Here is a 17,931-nt window from a genome sequence, read left to right as displayed (position 1 = left end):
CGTTACTATATTCTTTTACGTTTGCATTTTTATGTTTAAATATATACAGAACCACAACAACATTTCTTGATGCAATTCTGAAACACGGCATAAATACTTTCTTTTCAGCTCCAGGTTTTCCATTCCGATTTCTCCATTCCATAACAATCTTTTCATGCCAGCTATTATAAATAAGATGCATATTATAGCCAAAGGGCTGTGTGCCATGTAGAGGAATGGATTTCTCCATTTACAACATCGTATAAGAGGCGATTAAAGTAGTTGTGGTATAATGGAGGAGAACCCTTTACTTACTAAAGTATGGGGACTGAAGTCTGTTTGGGTTCCATTGAAATGGATGGCTTAGAAGAGAATATTTTAGCACACTAATTTGGAAGCAGTTTCCCATGAAATCAGTGATATCTGCTTCACATAGTGGGAATTATATGAAAAACTGTGGCGTTCCATTGTTCAGCTGGAACTCCATGAGTGCAAGGGAATATGCTATTCTTTTTAATACTGGGAATGTTCTATGTAAAGGAGAATTGTTCCACGCACACAATCTAAGTCTTCAAATTTCAGTAGATGAGCAGCACTTCATATGCACATTGGGGGGGGGGGCATATCTGTATCTAGGCCACAGGATCCTGGTGAACACGTCAGGTTACAAATGATACAGTGTTTGTTCCTGGTTATGTTCACCACTCAGTACCACTTCAGAAAAGTTATCTATCTGTGGACTTTCTTTCATGCTTCTAGAATCTGAAACAGATTCCAGTCTCCAGTTCTACTTATCTTGTAGGTGACACAGGCTTTTGCAGCATGGGTGGCCTTACCATGCATGCACAGATCTCTGTGTCAATGTGGTGCATTCATACCATTGTAGAATGCAGGTGGGGGAATCCCCCAAGCAAGCAAAAAACTCTCCAACATGGTGATTATCTACAGCTGTGTACAAATAGGCTATCTATTTCGCACTCTCTGTAATGCACTGGAACTAGTATATTTTTCTGGTGCATTGTATGGTGGGGGCAAGGGCAAGGGAAGCAGGTAGACAGCAACCACCAGACACAAAAAAGTGCTGAGAATATTTAGGTAAAATTCTCCTGAGCTGTTATGCTTTTTCTAGTTAGGTGAGAAAAAGAAATGTCCCAGAAATCATTTCAGAAAAATATGTTCTGAGAGATTTCATCTCAGCTCTCAGCTATATCATGTAACTTGTATGTTGACATTCGTTTTTCATCAACTAACTGAATAAAAGTGCAAAGAGAGGCAGTATTTAAGTAACATAGCAAATCAAAATGATGCCATATTCCTATGAAGGTGAGAAAAATCACCACCTGTTCTAGACTTCTCAGACTGCCAGTGATCTTGCTTCCTTACAAATATTTGTGCTAGCACTGTATCAGTGAAATCTTTTCTCAGTCGCAAACATGCCCTGAAAAAGGGTGTGTGTTTTTAAAACATACTTTGATATTAATAGAAGGCAGTAGCTAAGCTATGGAAGAGAAATCTTGTTTCAACCTAGTTAAACAAGGCATAATTCCAACATTAACACAATAAGGGACATACTAAGGCTCCCTATCCCAGGCCCAGAAGATGCTATTATCACTCTCTCTTTTAATAATAAGGCTTGGGAGCTAGCCTAGCATTGCATTAGCTGATATGGACTATACAAATGCTACCTCAAAAATGATATTGTACAGGTGGAAAAGGTACAGAAAAGGGCAAATGATCACAGGACTGGAAAGAGGAAACTTTACAACACCTGAAATTTTTTAGTCTGGAAACAGAGTGGGCATTGTAGAGGAGTATATAAGTATTCAAAGTATGGATAGCAAGATTTATTTCCCCCTCTCTCATTGTTCTAGAATCCATGCAATCCAGTAAAGGTGAATTGGAATGTCAGTACAGACAAATACAGTTCAGATATGGAATTCAGTCCCACAAAATGGTAGTAATGACCAGAGGATAAGACTAGCCACGATAAAAGTCTCCTCAGTTATGTGACATAGGCAACTCCTGCTCAGGAAAAACCCACACGTTTAAAGACTCATTGGGCTCATGGGGTTAGTTTCACAATTAGATCATGTCCATAATATATTAATGGAAGTGTAGATGATATTCCATTACTTTGAAGACTGACAATTTATTGTGTGTGCACACATTCACTTCTTCCTATCTTAACTTACATTTTATATCAGTTTGACGTAACAGTTTGGTTTTAGTTGTTCAGTTATAAAAATGGCATGAGTATGCTTTTAGCTATCTAACAGAAAGAGTGTGACATCTACCATTTTCTGAAATGAGTCTAACACTCACAGTTAACTGGATCATTTATGGTCCTTGTCCAAGCTTGTTGTTTCTAAACATTTTGACCAGTAACCTCTTAGTTGCTTTTACCAGGAGAGAAAATATCATGCTTTAAAAATAATAATAATTCTGTCCCAGAAAAAGCACCCAGGGGTTTAACAAAGTAACTTTGAGTCTAACACCCAGTGTTCAAAATAGGGGTGTTTGTACATGGCATGCAGAAACCATCATTAAAATTTCACATATCTGCATAGATGCTACAAAGCTACTTTCTGAACATTTGCATCATTATATAATTTCTCCACTTCTAACCTAAGAGCACAGAATTGGCACTAAAATTTCCATTCACGATTGTGCCCGTTCACATATAAACAAAACAGTGCATCAAACATTTAAAATTCACATTTATATTCATATTCTGAGCCCTTGGCCCAATTTAAAGTGAGTTTACAGCTCAATATCTATGTCACAGTAATTCACAAGTGATAAAATTTGCTCTTGACATCACTTGTAAAAATTCCCTCTGTGGACTTACTGGCTTTAATTAAGTATGTGAAAAATCAAGATAGGCATGGTTCATGCATGCAGTTTTTTATGCTTGTTCCTAGACCTCCAAAATTGCATATACGTGACTAAGAACATAAACTTAGCCCTGTTGGAGGAAACCAACAGGTCCATCTAGTCAACATGTTTTAACCAATCAGGCCAATCAGGTGCTTCTGGGAAGCCCACAAGTAGGGGATGAAGAACAGGTAGTTTCACCATACAAATAGGGGCAACACCAGAATATTTATGTGGAAGTTATTTGAGCACCATGTTATTTGAGCATCACTGATGAATGTATGAATCAGTGCTATACACTAGAATTCCATGGGAAAAATATTTATGGGAAGTAAAGTGAAAGAGCAACATAGACTATTAGATTTCATTACACTGGATAGTAAATTATTGTCAAAGAGTACAGCTCCTCTAAAATATAATGTCCACAGTGAACAAAGAGCAAGAGATATGTGGTGTACAGTGAACTCAAGTGATATTAAATGCATTGATTTTATACAGGCATTTCACACTTACTGCGAGGCTTTCTTCACTACTATAACATAAAAGATGCTGATGCTGCTATTTTACTATATTGTTTTGTTACCTTCTTAGTAAGTCAGGGTCACAAACAACAGAATATATGTAATAACATTCAAGAAACACCCAGGACTGCTGAGATAAAAGGCAGGTTTTATAGATTTCCAAGTTTTATGTTAAAATAAGACTTCTGCACAACTAACCATCTACTTAAATGTTTACAGTATATTTCAATGTCTCTTCACAAATGGCAGCGTCAGTGACAAGCTGCAGTGTATGTGTGATATATTTCAGCAGGGAAACAGCACCAGATGAAAAGGTTAAATCCTATCCCCATGCTGTCAGTCTGGATCAGAGCCACTGCAGTTGCTTTTGTAAAGAAAAATGTATGGGGAATCCCAAGCACAGAACTCGAACACACCATTAAAACGACTTCTATTTTAACCCTCTGTAGTCCTTAGTGGGTCCACTTGGCTATTAGGGACACTGAGAGGCATCACTCACAGCTGTGCTGATTGTACATAATTTAACATTGCCCACTCTGTAACTGGTTTGCCAAGCCAACCTCAACTATATGTGGGAAGCTACATCCCTGTGTGAATTGGTGTGCCTTTGTGAGGATTATGTAGCTTCTTTTTGAGCTGCGTTTTGGAGGAAAGGCACTAAAATTAAACTAGACAGGTCAGCAGACCTAAGGGTTAAACTGTGGCAAGTGCATGTTATTCATTTAAATACTTGCCCTGTGCAAAATGCAAGATAAAAGGACGGTTCAAGCTCAGCATGAGATCCATTTGAAGTCTCATTAAAACCACAGTATTCCTTTGTCTAAAAAACAACCCCCGTTAGTACTTCTGAAGAATGACTAATATATTAATGTACTGATTTTAATGTACTAGCTACAGAACTACATCAGTTAGTAGTTTAGTGCTCTTCTTATACTGACCGTAAATTGTTGTGAAGCTGATTTACATACAGCTTTATAAGAGAGTGCTCATCAGCCACAGGACTGGCTACATTTATACCCTCATGTAACCTGAATGATTCAAACAATGAAATCTCATTAACAGTCTGTGCAAACAGAAATACATGGGGATACGTTTGGTGGGGAAAGCATTTAGTTTACAGCCATAGTGGATAGGATACTGACATAAATGAATGAATGAACAAATGAAGGTTTCAAATTAATAAGGACTGGAAGCAACACACACACACACACACACACACACACACACACACACCACCCCACCACGATTGGATCAAACTGCACATTAATTCACTGAGATGTCATTGGGAGAGGGAAACAATCATAAGGTTCAAAGAAAATGTAGACAAGTGACCTCTGGGATCCATCACAGAATAGGACAACAGTTGACATGGATAACAAAACTTGGCTGGCAATAAAGGGGACTGAACCTCAATATTCAAGTAATAAGCCTCCTTGCACCTAGGAAGTTGTTATTTCATCCATGCCCAATTCATAGTACCTGAACATGGAGTACAATCAACCTTTGCATACAAACATCGAGAAACAGCTTACCAGGTGAGGCAAAGCTGCTATGCTGGATTTCTGGCCAAGTGGGTTGCTGTTGCTTATTCGGATGGAGAGTGGCGAGTGGGAGGGAGGTTGGCACAGGGCAAACACTCAGGCAGAGCCAATCCAGTGCTCCTGCCAGTGCATTGGGCCAACCTCCCTGTCACTGTTCCTTTTCTGGGAAGCAATCGTGGCCAACCTACTGGGAAGCTAGCATAGAGGCTCAATCCTGCCCAGCAAGCCATTTCAGCAAACATCTTGGAATCTTCCTTTACTTAAATACACAAAGGATGGCAAACATATTGCCCTGCTATCAGGGAGGCAAGCCAGGTGGATCATATTAGGTAGGCAGCACTGGATTTAGGGCAGTGCAAGTGCTTCGCCCACACTGGGCACTGAGCTGAGGGGGCACAAATTATTATTATTATTATTATTATTATTATTATTATTATTATTATTATTATTAATAATAATACCACCATATCGATCCATTAAAAAGCAACTGTGCCAAAATGAATTATTGTGAAAATAAGACATATTTGGGGGATGTGCCCAATTTTGTTCGTGCCAAGGGCATTATATTATCAAAGTCTGCCCCTGGGGTGGGGCAGAGCAATGCTCTGTAAGACATGGAGACATCTAACCTGCAGCTTAATAAATGCAGAATGGATACAACAGGAGCAGAAGATCTGAAGGAGGGAAAGTGAGGAGAGATGGTCAGAGAAATTGAGACACAGCCAGAAAGGAGTATAAGTGAAGCAGTGCAGAGAAAGAAAAAAACACTGGTTAGGGGGAAAGAGGGGGAGGCTAGAGGCAAAGAAGTGGATGCAATTAAAGGCCGTAGGAGGATAGTGAGTGATTGAAAAGTTAGAATAGAGTCTGAGAAAAGAAGCAAGAGCAGCAAGGAGGGAGCAAATTGTGAAAAAGACAGTGAAGTGGAAGGGACTGAGCAAGCCCTGCTCCAAAAGAGCAAATGACAGGTTAGAGGGGCAATAAAAGGAATTGTGAAGGGTGACTTAAACCATCTCAGTGGCAAGCTATCAAGAAACACAAAATAAGTGGGTGTTTGCCAGGATTCAGCTTACATAGAATCCTTAAATCATTGTGTGTGTTTTTTCATATCAGAACAACTTGGCAGCAGGTCCTCATCTGTTCCTTGGTATTTATGTGCCTACAGTCTGCTTCTAAGGATACTTTCAGATGTATCTTGTGGAAGCTTCAACCCTCTGGATTAAATTGATTATGGATTGCATCCCAACCCGTTCCATACTGTGGCCACGCTTCTCAAACCAGTCCTACTGCTAATCTCTATGGTCACAGTTGACTTGGATTGATTAGAGATGAACGGATCATTCTCTCTCTGGTCCATGTAATTTTTGCATGGGTTCACCTGTAGATGCATTGCAGCCCATTTCCAAATCTGTGATTTTTTAAAAAATAAAAGAAATCTGCATGCACGCACATAAAAATCACATTTAAATATGTATTTTAAAATGTATTTCCTCTTAAAACATGCATTTTAAAACATACATGATCGTTTGTTTGTCAAGACCTGCTAAATGCAATGGGTAGCTATATTTTCATCTGCACATTAGTCCAGGAAGTGTGGATCAGGTCAGTTCATATCTGAATTTGCAAAGACTGAGTTCCCCAAACATCCCTAATTCTGCGACACTAGAACAAAAAAATAAAAAAAGGAAAAAAGCACCTAAACGAGCAACTCTATGGATCAAACTCAATGCTTCAATTTCAACAAACAATGCTATGTTGGAGAATGAATAGCAAGCTCAATGACTCATCTTTCCTCATCTTGTATACTCATCTTCAGAGGTAACTTCTTGGTTTGTTATATCACAGTTTCCCTGTGATTTCCAAGCCAGGAGACTGATTTAAGTGTTCCCTACAAACCAGGATTGCAAACTAGGATCCAGCTATGGTTTACAATCCTGGTTTGTATAGAATACTTAAATTGCTGTTTCTTAGTTTGTTAGTCAAAGAAAACTGGCTTAATAACCAAGGGAGGATTGTGAGAGGAGGAGGAAGGAGAAAAAAAAGGAGTTGTTGAGGTTGTTGCTCATTCTGCCTCCAACAAATCAGTGATTTGGAGTGGAGATGTTATGTCCCTGTATTCACGTGCATCTCTGAACCCAGGGCATGGTTTGAAAGCACAGGATGTAGCGAACCTGATGAAACAAAGCAGAGTTGGAAGAAAAGTGGAGATTTTAATGTAACAAATAAGTTTAGTTTCTCAGTTTAAAACAATGAAGATATTGAGCATTCTATGCCTGTTTTCCATTACTGCTTTCATGAAGTTTGAGAAGAAGTTATACAAGAAAACAGGTATTTGAGAACTCTTATTTGAAAACATATCAGGAAGAGGACTCACCTTCTGTTTGTGAAAGGGCTTCCTGAGGGAACAGAGTGGGAGAACAATGTGTCATTCATGCTGGTGACTGGTCTGGGAGGCCTTGACAAAAAAAACAGTTAAGAAGTATATTGTTTATCATGTGCATCAAATACAGAAGCTCAACACCCACAAATACATTTAGTCAATAAGAAGCTGGAATATTCTATTTTTGTACTCTAAATCTATATTTTAAAAAATAAAGGCTACAATCCTGAACACACTGGGAGTGATCCCCATTGAACGGGGACTTACTCCTGAGTAAACACTTGCACTTAACTTTTACATGAAGTAACAGATCTGAGTGTTAGAAAAACATTTTTTTTAGATTCTTAAGTATTCTGTGTGCAATTTGCTTGCTCTATTCTGCTTCAGTAAAAGCATTGACTGTGTTGTATTTTTACAAAGCTAATGGAAGCAGTTCATAAAGGAGAATTGATGTAGAATTGTTTCAACAGCCTTCAAACTGTACTGTTTGACTTCTTGTTGGTTTAATATTCTAAGATTTTTTCCCCAAAGAAGCACACAGTCCCTTTTTTGAGAGCCCTCTCTGACTCAAATGTCTCAATTTCCATTTCTAACAACAAAAAATCTCAATTTAGATGGCCACATAGTGGCTGCTTTAAACCTAAATTGTGTGGAAGCTTCTGTGTAGGGAGTCCTTCATATGTAACAGCTGTATGAACTTACATTTTCACAATGCCACAACAAACAGTTCCTTTAGTATGTTTGCCATGGTGAAAACCAGGGGATCCACTTGGTGCAGAATTCACACAACAACTCCAGATTCAGAGTGTAGACATTATTTGAATTTTTAAAGTCATCACATGTTAACATGGAACATCAGCCCACTAGAGATTACAAATGGAAAGAACCAAACAGAATCCACTTATTCAATAACACATTTATGATGAGGAGGAGTCAGTTTTTCCTTAAGCCTGAAGGTGTTATGTTCAAGTAGCAATGAAGGGGAATTTGAAATATACAAGTATCACGCGGAGTTGACTAAGACACATACAACAGGAGTTTTGTAAAAGACTTATCCTTCATTTGCTGTTTAGAAGGTTCAGATAGGAATTGTACTATGATTCTTACGATGATGAGGAACTTTAGGTTATTTCATGGTATAAATGTACACAGTGACTGCAACACAGGTTGTGTATTGTTCTGTACTTGGGCCCTCTGACAGAGGACATCTCAACCCCAAATATTTGCATTTGAGCAATGTAATATCAAATGCCCTGTTGCAGAGAATGCAACCTGCATGCAGAAACAGGTCCTGTATGCGGTGCATATGTGCCAAATATGCAAAAGCCAGCTGTGTGAGGAAAGCAGTAAGCTGTCACTGTTGGCTCCTCCTGCCTGTGAATAGCAAATCCCAGCAGGAACTAAGGAATTCTTGTAGTTCTCGAGAGAAATCAACACTTTGTTGGTTGGGGTTGATGGGAGTTGGGGGTCTAGCAACATTTAGAGGGCACCAGGTCAGGGAAGGCTGTCAAAGTGTTTCCCATATAAATTCTTTCTCTTTCACTATTCCAGAGAAGGTGCTAAGCTCACTGCTCAGAGTGATGTTGATTCTGTTTTAATAGTGCTTCTGATTGGCTCCAGCAAATCTCACGAGATCTGTTCTTCACCACTTAGAATACATAGGTACAAGCTTGCAAAAACATCTTCAGTGATGTCCTACAATTTATCATCAACTGTTTCCTCATGGTAATGGGCTTGCAGTCCCCAGGCACCTATTCCTCCACCCATACTTGGGTCTTGTATTCTCACAGTAGTAATAAGCAGGCATGGAAAGAAGGATGCCCAGTCAAAATCTGGATCCCTTTCTCCCTTTTCTCTAGTCATGGGATCTCCTAGAGACTTCAGGAAGAAGGTTGATGGTAGAAAAAGACCCCCCCCCCGAGAAGTAAAATTGCATACTCAATAATTCGTATGAGAATTCCAACCATATCAAAAATGTACTAAGGGGTAACGCTTTACTTACCAGGTATCTCTTTTGCAGCAAAAAATGAAATAAAAAGAAGCTATTAATTAAGATGAAAGATTTAATTTTTAGAAAGTGTCAAAGTTAGGGAAATTCTATCTATGCCATAGTTAATACTCATCTTACAGGCTCAGCCCCTCTCTCCTGACAAGTTGCCCCATGATGGGGTAACAGAATGGGTCATGCATGTAGGGCTACTGAAGTTTATCTCCATAAGATAACAAGTTATTTATTTTGTCAGAATTTCTAGCAAATTCCTATGTCCACAACACTGAAACTATTTAGAGGCTATATATATTGAAATGAAATTGAAATACTTTATTGTCACTTGTACAACTTGTATACAGTGAGATTACACGAGCACCCCCACTCAGCTCTCTAGTCTTAATTCCCCTTGTTTACTGACGCACACCCACCAAACCCGAAAGTCAGTTGCCCTGTTGTTATCTTTTCATTCAGCACCCTAACAGCCCACGGATAGAAGCTGTTCTTTACCCTGTTGGTGTGACTAATCATGCTTCTATATCTTCTGCCCGAGGTAAATATATATATGGCTACCAGTCGTAATATCCACTTTTCTCAAATTCAGCTGGTACAGATTAGAATTTGAAAAATGTGTACGCTCTCTGTTAACTGGGTTGAAATAGCTGATTATATCTGCTCCTGCTCTTCCCCCATGTTATATGGCAAGCAGCCTTTAATGCTCAGGGGAGTGAACTGCATTTGAAACTCAGGTGAGTTTCCCATATTCAACTGTGTATCAAAATCAGTTTGTGAAATGGCACACAAGTCTGTTGAAAGAAAAGGAAAGACTCCAGCTCAGTGTTCACAAGTGCTTGTCTGTGCTTGATCTTGAATCCCAGCTATAGGATATGATGCAGTAAATATGAAAATCAATCTGTTGACATTTAAGATGTTTCTGATGGCTGTCAAGTAAAATATATGTTAAATACTGAACTTTCTCCAATAGCTAATAAGTAATTAACAAAACCTGAGGAACACTTTGTAGAGACTCTGACAGTTGTAGTCAGCCAGTGGTTGCATTTGCTTGTTTGTAGGCAATGGCCATTACGACAGACAGGCACAGTGTTTAAATCCCATATGGGCAACCCATGGCCCACAGGTGGACCTCAGACAACTTCTGTGCAGCCCACACATCCCATTTTCACTATAGGTTGCGGGTAAAGCACTTGGATGGGAGTGCTCCTCACATATTCCCAGCACCAATCAGCAGGAGAAGATTTGGGATAGGATTGCTGAGATCTCATTGTGTGCCTCTGACCTTCACGACTCTCCAGCTGCTTAGTGAAGAGAACTTAGTGAGGAGGACAAGGAATTATGTGCTGGGATGTTCTCATCCCTGCATGGAGAGACAGGGGGGAAATGTGTTTGTGTGTGGGGAGGTTTTATATTTCTCTGTGTTTTGGAGGTGGGGGGAGGGGAGGCTAGGCTCTACCCAGGTCGTTCACTAGCCCTGTCCAAGTCCTGTATGGGACCATTATTGAACACCCGCCATTGCATGAAACCCTTGGGGCAGAATCTAGTCTCAATGGAAAACAGTGAGCAGCTGCAGTATCTCGGTGAACATATCAATATCATCATGCAAAATGTTAAATTCAAGATTGCAGTTTACCAAGGGATTTCTTTTTTAAGATAGAAAGGTTATTCTTCTCTCAGGTCATGCCATGAGTGCATTTCACTGATGCTAAATAGGGAGTTAAAACTACTTGGTTGCTTACAGCATTTACTCAATGGAATTTAACAATGTTTGAACCAAGTGTTTACTGCTGTGCCCCCACTTACACTGGTAGAGTCACTCATGGTAGTAAATACAATGTTAAAACCAGCGTATAATGAAAGTGCAAATGCAAGCGTAGCTCTACAAAAGATTTCTGTCCTTACTGTAAGTGGCTGCTGCAGGGGGAAGGAAGACTTTGCTTACATGAAGCCTACCATTAAAAGTGGCTGTAAATACCCGTTTTGCTGGGATGCTTGCCTAGAGCTTTTCCTCATGATACGGTTTATCTTCCATTACATTTAAGAATAAAAATCAGTCGAGTAAGAATGTATTCCCAAGGAATCCATGCAGCATATCTTTCCCCCTGTGCTAATTTATATCAGCTGTATTGCATACGATGCTCGCTCCACAACTGGTTCATTTTAATTTCTGTATTATTGTATTCAACGTTGCTTTCAATCCCCCCCCACCAGAAAAAGTGAAAATAAAATAACAAACATTCTCACTGTCAGGAACAGATATTTTCTCTTAGGAAGGAGGTAATGTCCTAGGGCAGGTGTGGGGAAACATTGGCCCTCCAGATATTGCTGAACCACAACTCCCATCAGCCTCAGCAAGCATGGTCAATAGCCAGAGATGATGGGAGTTGTAGTTCAGCAACATCTGGGCTCCCTACACCTGTCCTAGGATCAGAAGAGACCAGATTGCTGGTTGTTTTTGAAATCCTTATAAGAACAGTGCTCAAATCCCTTTTGAATCCTGGTATATTTTCTTGTACGTGAATAGATTGACTCCAGTCCAGCTGAAGCTAATTGTGACAAAAGTTGAATCCTCTGCACACTTCCAATAAGTGAACAATTCCCACAAAAAATGATGGAAAAAATACTTTCTTGCATTGATCTTATTGGGATATGATCTCAACAAACTTTAGTGAACTGCAGCCATTGCCTTCTGTATAAAAATACAGGTAGAAAAGATGTACACAGAAGTCCTTTTCTATAGAGTAGCTGATACTGGATAATGCAAAGAAGAGGATCATGTTTTGCTTCAATTTCACATTTCTCTCTCTCCTCCTCAGATTTTTGCAAGTGGAGATATAGTATAATAAGAGTAGTTGTTCAGGGCCTTGCCAAGTAGGAGAGTTAGGTGGCCTGCTTCAGGAGGCACTGAGAGAGGTAGAGGATAGAGGAAGGCATAGCTTGGTATCTGAATGCTGCAGGAAGGCATTTTGGTGTTGGCCCCAGCTGGAGATGTGGGGGTGTGGGGAGGAATGAAGGCTCTGCTTCGAACAGAAAGATCTTTCAAGCGGAAAAATACACATATTTGCAGCATATTTATTTGAAGTCCCCATACAGTTATTCTTTTCTTCTTAAACCATGAAGGTACTGGCTAATTTGCGATTTTCATTGAAGGGCTATAAGTGCAAGTCTGAAGACCTAACTATACTAACCTGAACTAAATAGCAAAACTCTCATCAATATGATGTGGCTCTCAGCTATAAACCATAGCATCACACCAACTATTCACAAAAGTGTTTCCTTTTGAGCATAACTGCTTGATTCATTTGGCTTTCATCAATTTTTCAGTAGCTTGCTTCCATTTAACCTGGGCGGGGGAACCTGTGGTCCTCCAAACACTGTGGTCTCACATCACTTCTGATCATTGGCTATGGTTGCTGTGGCTGATGGGAAATAGACTCCATAAACATCTTGAGGGCCGCAGGTTCTCCATCCCTGACTTAAGTAGTCAACCTTTTATTTTTGACATCTAAGGAATGGAATAAGTAGAGGGTCTAGCATTTCAAACTAATATTCTTAGCAGGTGCAAATTTAATTTAAAAGGAATTATCAAGTAAGATGCTGTTTTGAAAAGCACTATCGATGATTCTATGATTTGGGAAGGTTAAACAAATAGTGTGCTTCCATTACAGCTTCATCATAATGAGAACAATACACTGTTCAGTCTTCCAATGACAGCTCATTGCTTCAGACTGATCTTAGTTAATAATCATAGCCCAGTATTTAATATCTGCGTGAGAGTCTTCATGTCAAAGCAGGCTAAGTGACTTCCAACAGTGCTGCCAACCACAGACAGTCATTATGTAATATAATGTTCCTTGTATTTTCTACAAAACACATGCAACAGTGAATACAGAATGAACAGCCACATGAAGGAAGTTTTGACTTGAGGTAAATGGAACACAGAACATAAAAATAAATCTCTGTGATGGAGATCTGAACCACTTTAAGAACCACAGGAGTAGTAGTAGTTACCGTAAAAAAACCCAAACCCCATTAAGCAAATCACAATTATTATCTGAATATGCTGGGAATTATCCTTGTCAGAATGATTCTATCTAAACAGCTGACTATCTGTGCCCATTCAGCTATATGAATGTATAATTTAAAAGTGCTTGTGGGAACATAATTATCTACAAGTCACTCAGATGCTCTAGGGACTCAGAGAAGAAATCACTGGAATATCAGAAGCCCACTTCTTATTGATCTGATTTTGAACTGAGCAGTAAAGGAAGTCCAGAGCTTATAATACATGCTGCTTCTTTTAAGCCAACTAAGCTTTTGAGGCTACAAAGTTATCCTCTCACAACTCTATAGTGGCAGAAGCTCCTCTGTGCATGCCTTAAGGCAGGAGTAGTCAATGTGGTTGTCCTTCAGATGTTGTTGAACTACAACTTCCATTGGCCCCAGCAAGCATGACAAATGGTCAAGGATGCTGAAAGTTGTTGTTCAATAACATTTGGAGGGTACCACATTGGCTACCCTTGCTTTAAAGTCATTTCCAAACACCAGTTTTTGTAAAGACTGTTTCCAAAGAGAGGTGAAAAATATATATCATAGGAGTTTGGAGTAACTGGTGCTGGGAAAATACACCAGTTGTTATGTACACAGAGATAGGAATGGAGATTCTGCATGTACAGTACATCTGAAGCAGCAGTGATTAGAATGTATATCGCTGCTGTTGGATCTCTAGCTTGCCAGAGTCTAACATGCTGAATTAGCATGCCAGTCACCTCTCACAGAACCACAATCCCAGAAATCAGAACTCCTGTCCTGCATATGGAGTGCTTCATGTAAATACTTTTATCAAGGTTGTTTTTATTCTGCTTTCCTAGATATCACCAGTATCTTCCTCAACTCCAGATACTTATTTCTCCCATCCCTGTGGGCCAACTTTGACAGGTAGACAGGACTGTCTGCCTGTCAAATCATCAGGTCTCCTAATGATAGCAGGTGACTGACACCTGTCCAAGTTCAGAGGAGGTTGCTGGAACTGCTGAACAGTTACAGGGAGGACCTTTGAAGTCTCTGAGAAAGCATTTTGAATTCAATGCACTTCCTCTAGGGCTGTGGTTCTCCAGATGTTGTTGGACTACAACTCCCATCATCCCTGAGCTCTGGCCTTGCTAGCTAGGGCTGATGGGAATTGTAGTTCAACAACATCTGGGGACCCACAGGTTGAGAAAGGCTGCTCTAGTGCTTTACATCCCATGGGGAACTCCTTAGGACAGCCCCAACTATCAGCTGACTGTCAACTATGCAGGGCTCTCTTGAAGCAGTAATAACAGAGCTTCAAAGTGCCTTGCAAATGGCTTTGCAGACACCATCAATCATCTGATCAGCAGTGCCTGAAAACTTTTTTTTTTTGGCCCAGCCACTCTGATGTCGTATATGATGTCAGATGCAGGGCCAATGGGCAGGGCTTAGCCAAAATGGCCTAGTGGGTCTCATTAGGCCTAAGGACTAGAGGTTCCTCACCCTTGACTTACAGAGTCCCTGAAAAGACTGCTGAGGGATGAACTTCCTACTTCTTCATTTGGCAATTTCTTTAGTTTGTAGAAATGTAGCTTTCCTACATTTTTGACTGCGCTTCCCTACTTCTTAAAAGGAGCACGTTGCAGCTGCCACATAATACATATCTAAGTTATGGAAAAATCAAGGCACAGCTATGTGAAACAGTTAAAGGAAACAGTTCAAAGCACCTTTGTTCTACCTTGTCTCACACAGGCTATCAGATTTCATAATTCATAACTGTAATTCCTGAAGGAAAGCATTGCCTTCGTGTGAACTGAGGCATGTATTTTAGAAAATCTCAATTTTGAGAGAGCTGGTAAGATAAATAATTTGAAATCTGCTTCCATATTGGAGCATGTCAATTTCTAGTTTCCTTTCTTTACCTTTTAGATATTTAACTGTTTCACTGGTCAAAACAGAGGAGAATCATTCAGCTCTAGCCTCCTGGTATACTGAAGACTCACTAAACTGATTATTTTTTTAAAAAAACACCAATATTTCAGAATGCTATACTATGATGCTAAGCAAAAATGGAAAAAAAAGATCGAGTGTTTCCCATTACTTTTCAGTATCATGAAGCTAAGTTATGCTTAAATCCATAATACAATTGGATAGTTTAATAAGCAGCATTTCTAGAGAACACATGAAGAGGCCTCCCTCCGTTTGCCTTCAAACCAGGATGAACAGTAGGTCACCAAGAACAAAGGATATTATCTACAGAGCACACAAATACTTACACAATATGAGCCAAGTTTAGAGGTTTTTCAGGCTGGTCAGGGAACATTGGGTGCAAAGGTTCACGGCTGGAAGCACAGCTTAAAGACTTGCTAAGTGCATTAGTTAGCTTCTTAGCAGGTGATTTCTGGGAGGAACAAGGAAGGTAAAGGTAATTTGGACAGGTAAGGTTTAAATTGTTTTTGCAACCACAGAACTATGGGGAAACAAAGCAATGCTCTACTAGTTAAAGGCCCCCACCCCCACCCCAAGACCCACTTATTCAGTGGCTCCGTATTATGTCCTGAGTTGCATCCTCATGAGGCCAGAGGAACATCGCCTGGCTATTGTTTTATTGTTTTATTGATTTAATATGCTGTAAACTGCTTTGAGATTTTTTATTAAAAATATAAAGAGGTATAGAAATAAAATAAATAAAATCCTTTAAAGAGAGAGAAGCTGCAGAATCTCCCAGTTCATCTTTCTCCTTTCTCCCACAGTGAGAGGAGTGGGGGAGAGGACCCAAGGCCTGCATCTGATCTCTCCACTGGCACAATCCCAGGTGAAAAGTACATTTGAAAAGCTGCTGATGACATAATTAGAAGTGGAAGAGAGCAAACATTTCTATGACTGAAAAGACCATGTTTGCCCTAAAAGGATTAGGGACAACAAACAGATATGTATAGAGAGTGTACACTTCCTTTAGTAGCCTATCAAGGGTATAAATGAGGTTTTTTTTCCAGTAAAGGAACCAGGTACCTGAGTGTATGATCCCCAGGCAGAATTTTCTACCCATGAACAAAGGCAGGATCAGATACAGTTTGTTTTCTAATTGTGCAGACCTTTGCATAAACTGGGTTTCTAAGGTACACATCATCAGTACAAAAAGCTGTGTGATAAACATCAGCACAACACTCAATCAAACCAGACTCACACACACAAAAAATCTAGATTGAAAAATAAAATAATTACAGTGAATCATACTTCATTCAGGCCCTCTTTACTCAGTCCTTAATAATTTAAACAGTTAAAACATGGTGATCCATGCCAAAGAAGTGTGAGTTCAGAGGCCATTACTAGAATAATATTTTCCATATTCCTGATTCACTACCTAACTCTGCACTACCTATCTTCATTTATTTAGGGCTGCCATATGTCTGGATTTTACTGGACGTTACCAGGATTTTGAAGGTGGGATTGACGTCGGGGGGGGGGGGATTTCCAAAAGGCAGCATTTTGTCCTAAAAAAAGCTCTCAACAACTTTCGGGGTGTCCTGGTTTTTACTTTTTGAAATATGGCAACCCTATTTTCTTAATCATTGCCAATTATATATCATTCTAATTTCAGAAGCACCAGCTTTAATATATAATGCTGTTTGTACTGCAATTGCTTAGTTTGCTTTCATTATCCTTATTGCACTTCCCTCCTTTCCAGCTTTCGCAGGTAAGATATTCTCTGTATTCAGCGCTTTTTTCTGGGGGGACGCAGGGGTACACATACCCCTAAACATTTTGTGAATCTAAAAGCATGTAACTTATTTTATATATATATAGAATCTGTTGCATAGACTATAATGTGCATAGACTCACATATGATATGAGCTTAAGTCCCAGAAATTTGTATTGAGTTGTGGCTTATACTGGGACTCTTATAGAAGTAAGCTTATTAAATATTATTAATAATAGAAGGCACATGCTACCGTTAATTTCAAAAAGAAGCTAAAATGTGGTTTACAAACAAAACAAAACACGCAAAATAAAAACAGTTCAATAAACAAAGTTAAAATATAAGTTGCAGTAACCACCAATACCTGGCACTGGTATCGTGAACTGCCTCGTGATCTTCAGATGAAGGGTGGTATAAATTTAATAATAATAATAACAACAACAACAACAACAATAAGTCAGGGAAATGCCCAGGTAAACAGGTATACTTCCAGTTGTTGACATAAACATTCCATGGTTGCAGCCTGCCTGACCTTCAAGAGGAGATCATTTCACTGCTCAGGAGCCACCATGGAGAAAACCCTCCTCTGCCCCACGGTAAGATGTATACCTGTGGACCATGGCATGCTAACAGGGTAACCAGTGCAGATTATGGAGACCTGGATGGTCTACACAGAAGGAGGCATTGTTTTAGAGAACTGGTTCCAAGCTGTTCACAGCCTTGTAAACTAGAACTAGAATGTTACACTTGACTCCATAGCTAACTGGCAGCTACCAAAATGAGACAAGATCACACATATGTTTCATCTGAGTGCAATATAGAGTTCATGTTGTTAGAGATAGTCTGGAAAAGGTTAAGAAACTATGGTGGCTGAATGTTAATGAATATATAGCATGCCTACACTTCTACTGACTTTATATAAACAT

The 17,931-nt window shown here is 39.5% G+C and overlaps 1 protein-coding gene across 50 annotated transcripts in view; it reads right to left on the bottom strand.

Annotated features, from left to right (window-relative positions):
• DTNA (dystrobrevin alpha) overlaps nt 1–17,931 on the bottom strand; it is a 179,431-nt gene that overhangs the window by 35,466 nt on the left and 126,034 nt on the right. For 42 of the 50 annotated variants that reach the window (XM_083622916.1, XM_083622908.1, XM_083622927.1 and 39 more), the window contains 2 exons: nt 15,582–15,706; nt 7,287–7,367 (listed from right to left, as the gene is read on the bottom strand). In XM_083622916.1, coding sequence (XP_083479042.1) covers nt 7,287–7,367; nt 15,582–15,706 — 206 coding nt within the window. Of the gene's footprint in view, nt 1–4,312; nt 4,403–7,286; nt 7,368–15,581; nt 15,707–17,931 lie in introns of all 50 variants that reach the window. The other 8 variants (XM_083622905.1, XM_083622952.1, XM_083622938.1 and 5 more) reach the window with 1 other exon arrangement.

This window comes from Podarcis filfolensis (assembly GCF_964270895.1).
Source record: "Podarcis filfolensis genome assembly, chromosome: 7".
NCBI lineage: Eukaryota > Metazoa > Chordata > Lepidosauria > Squamata > Lacertidae > Podarcis > Podarcis filfolensis.
Note: the sequence above shows the minus strand (reverse complement) of the source record. Positions and strands in the feature narration are given on the sequence as shown.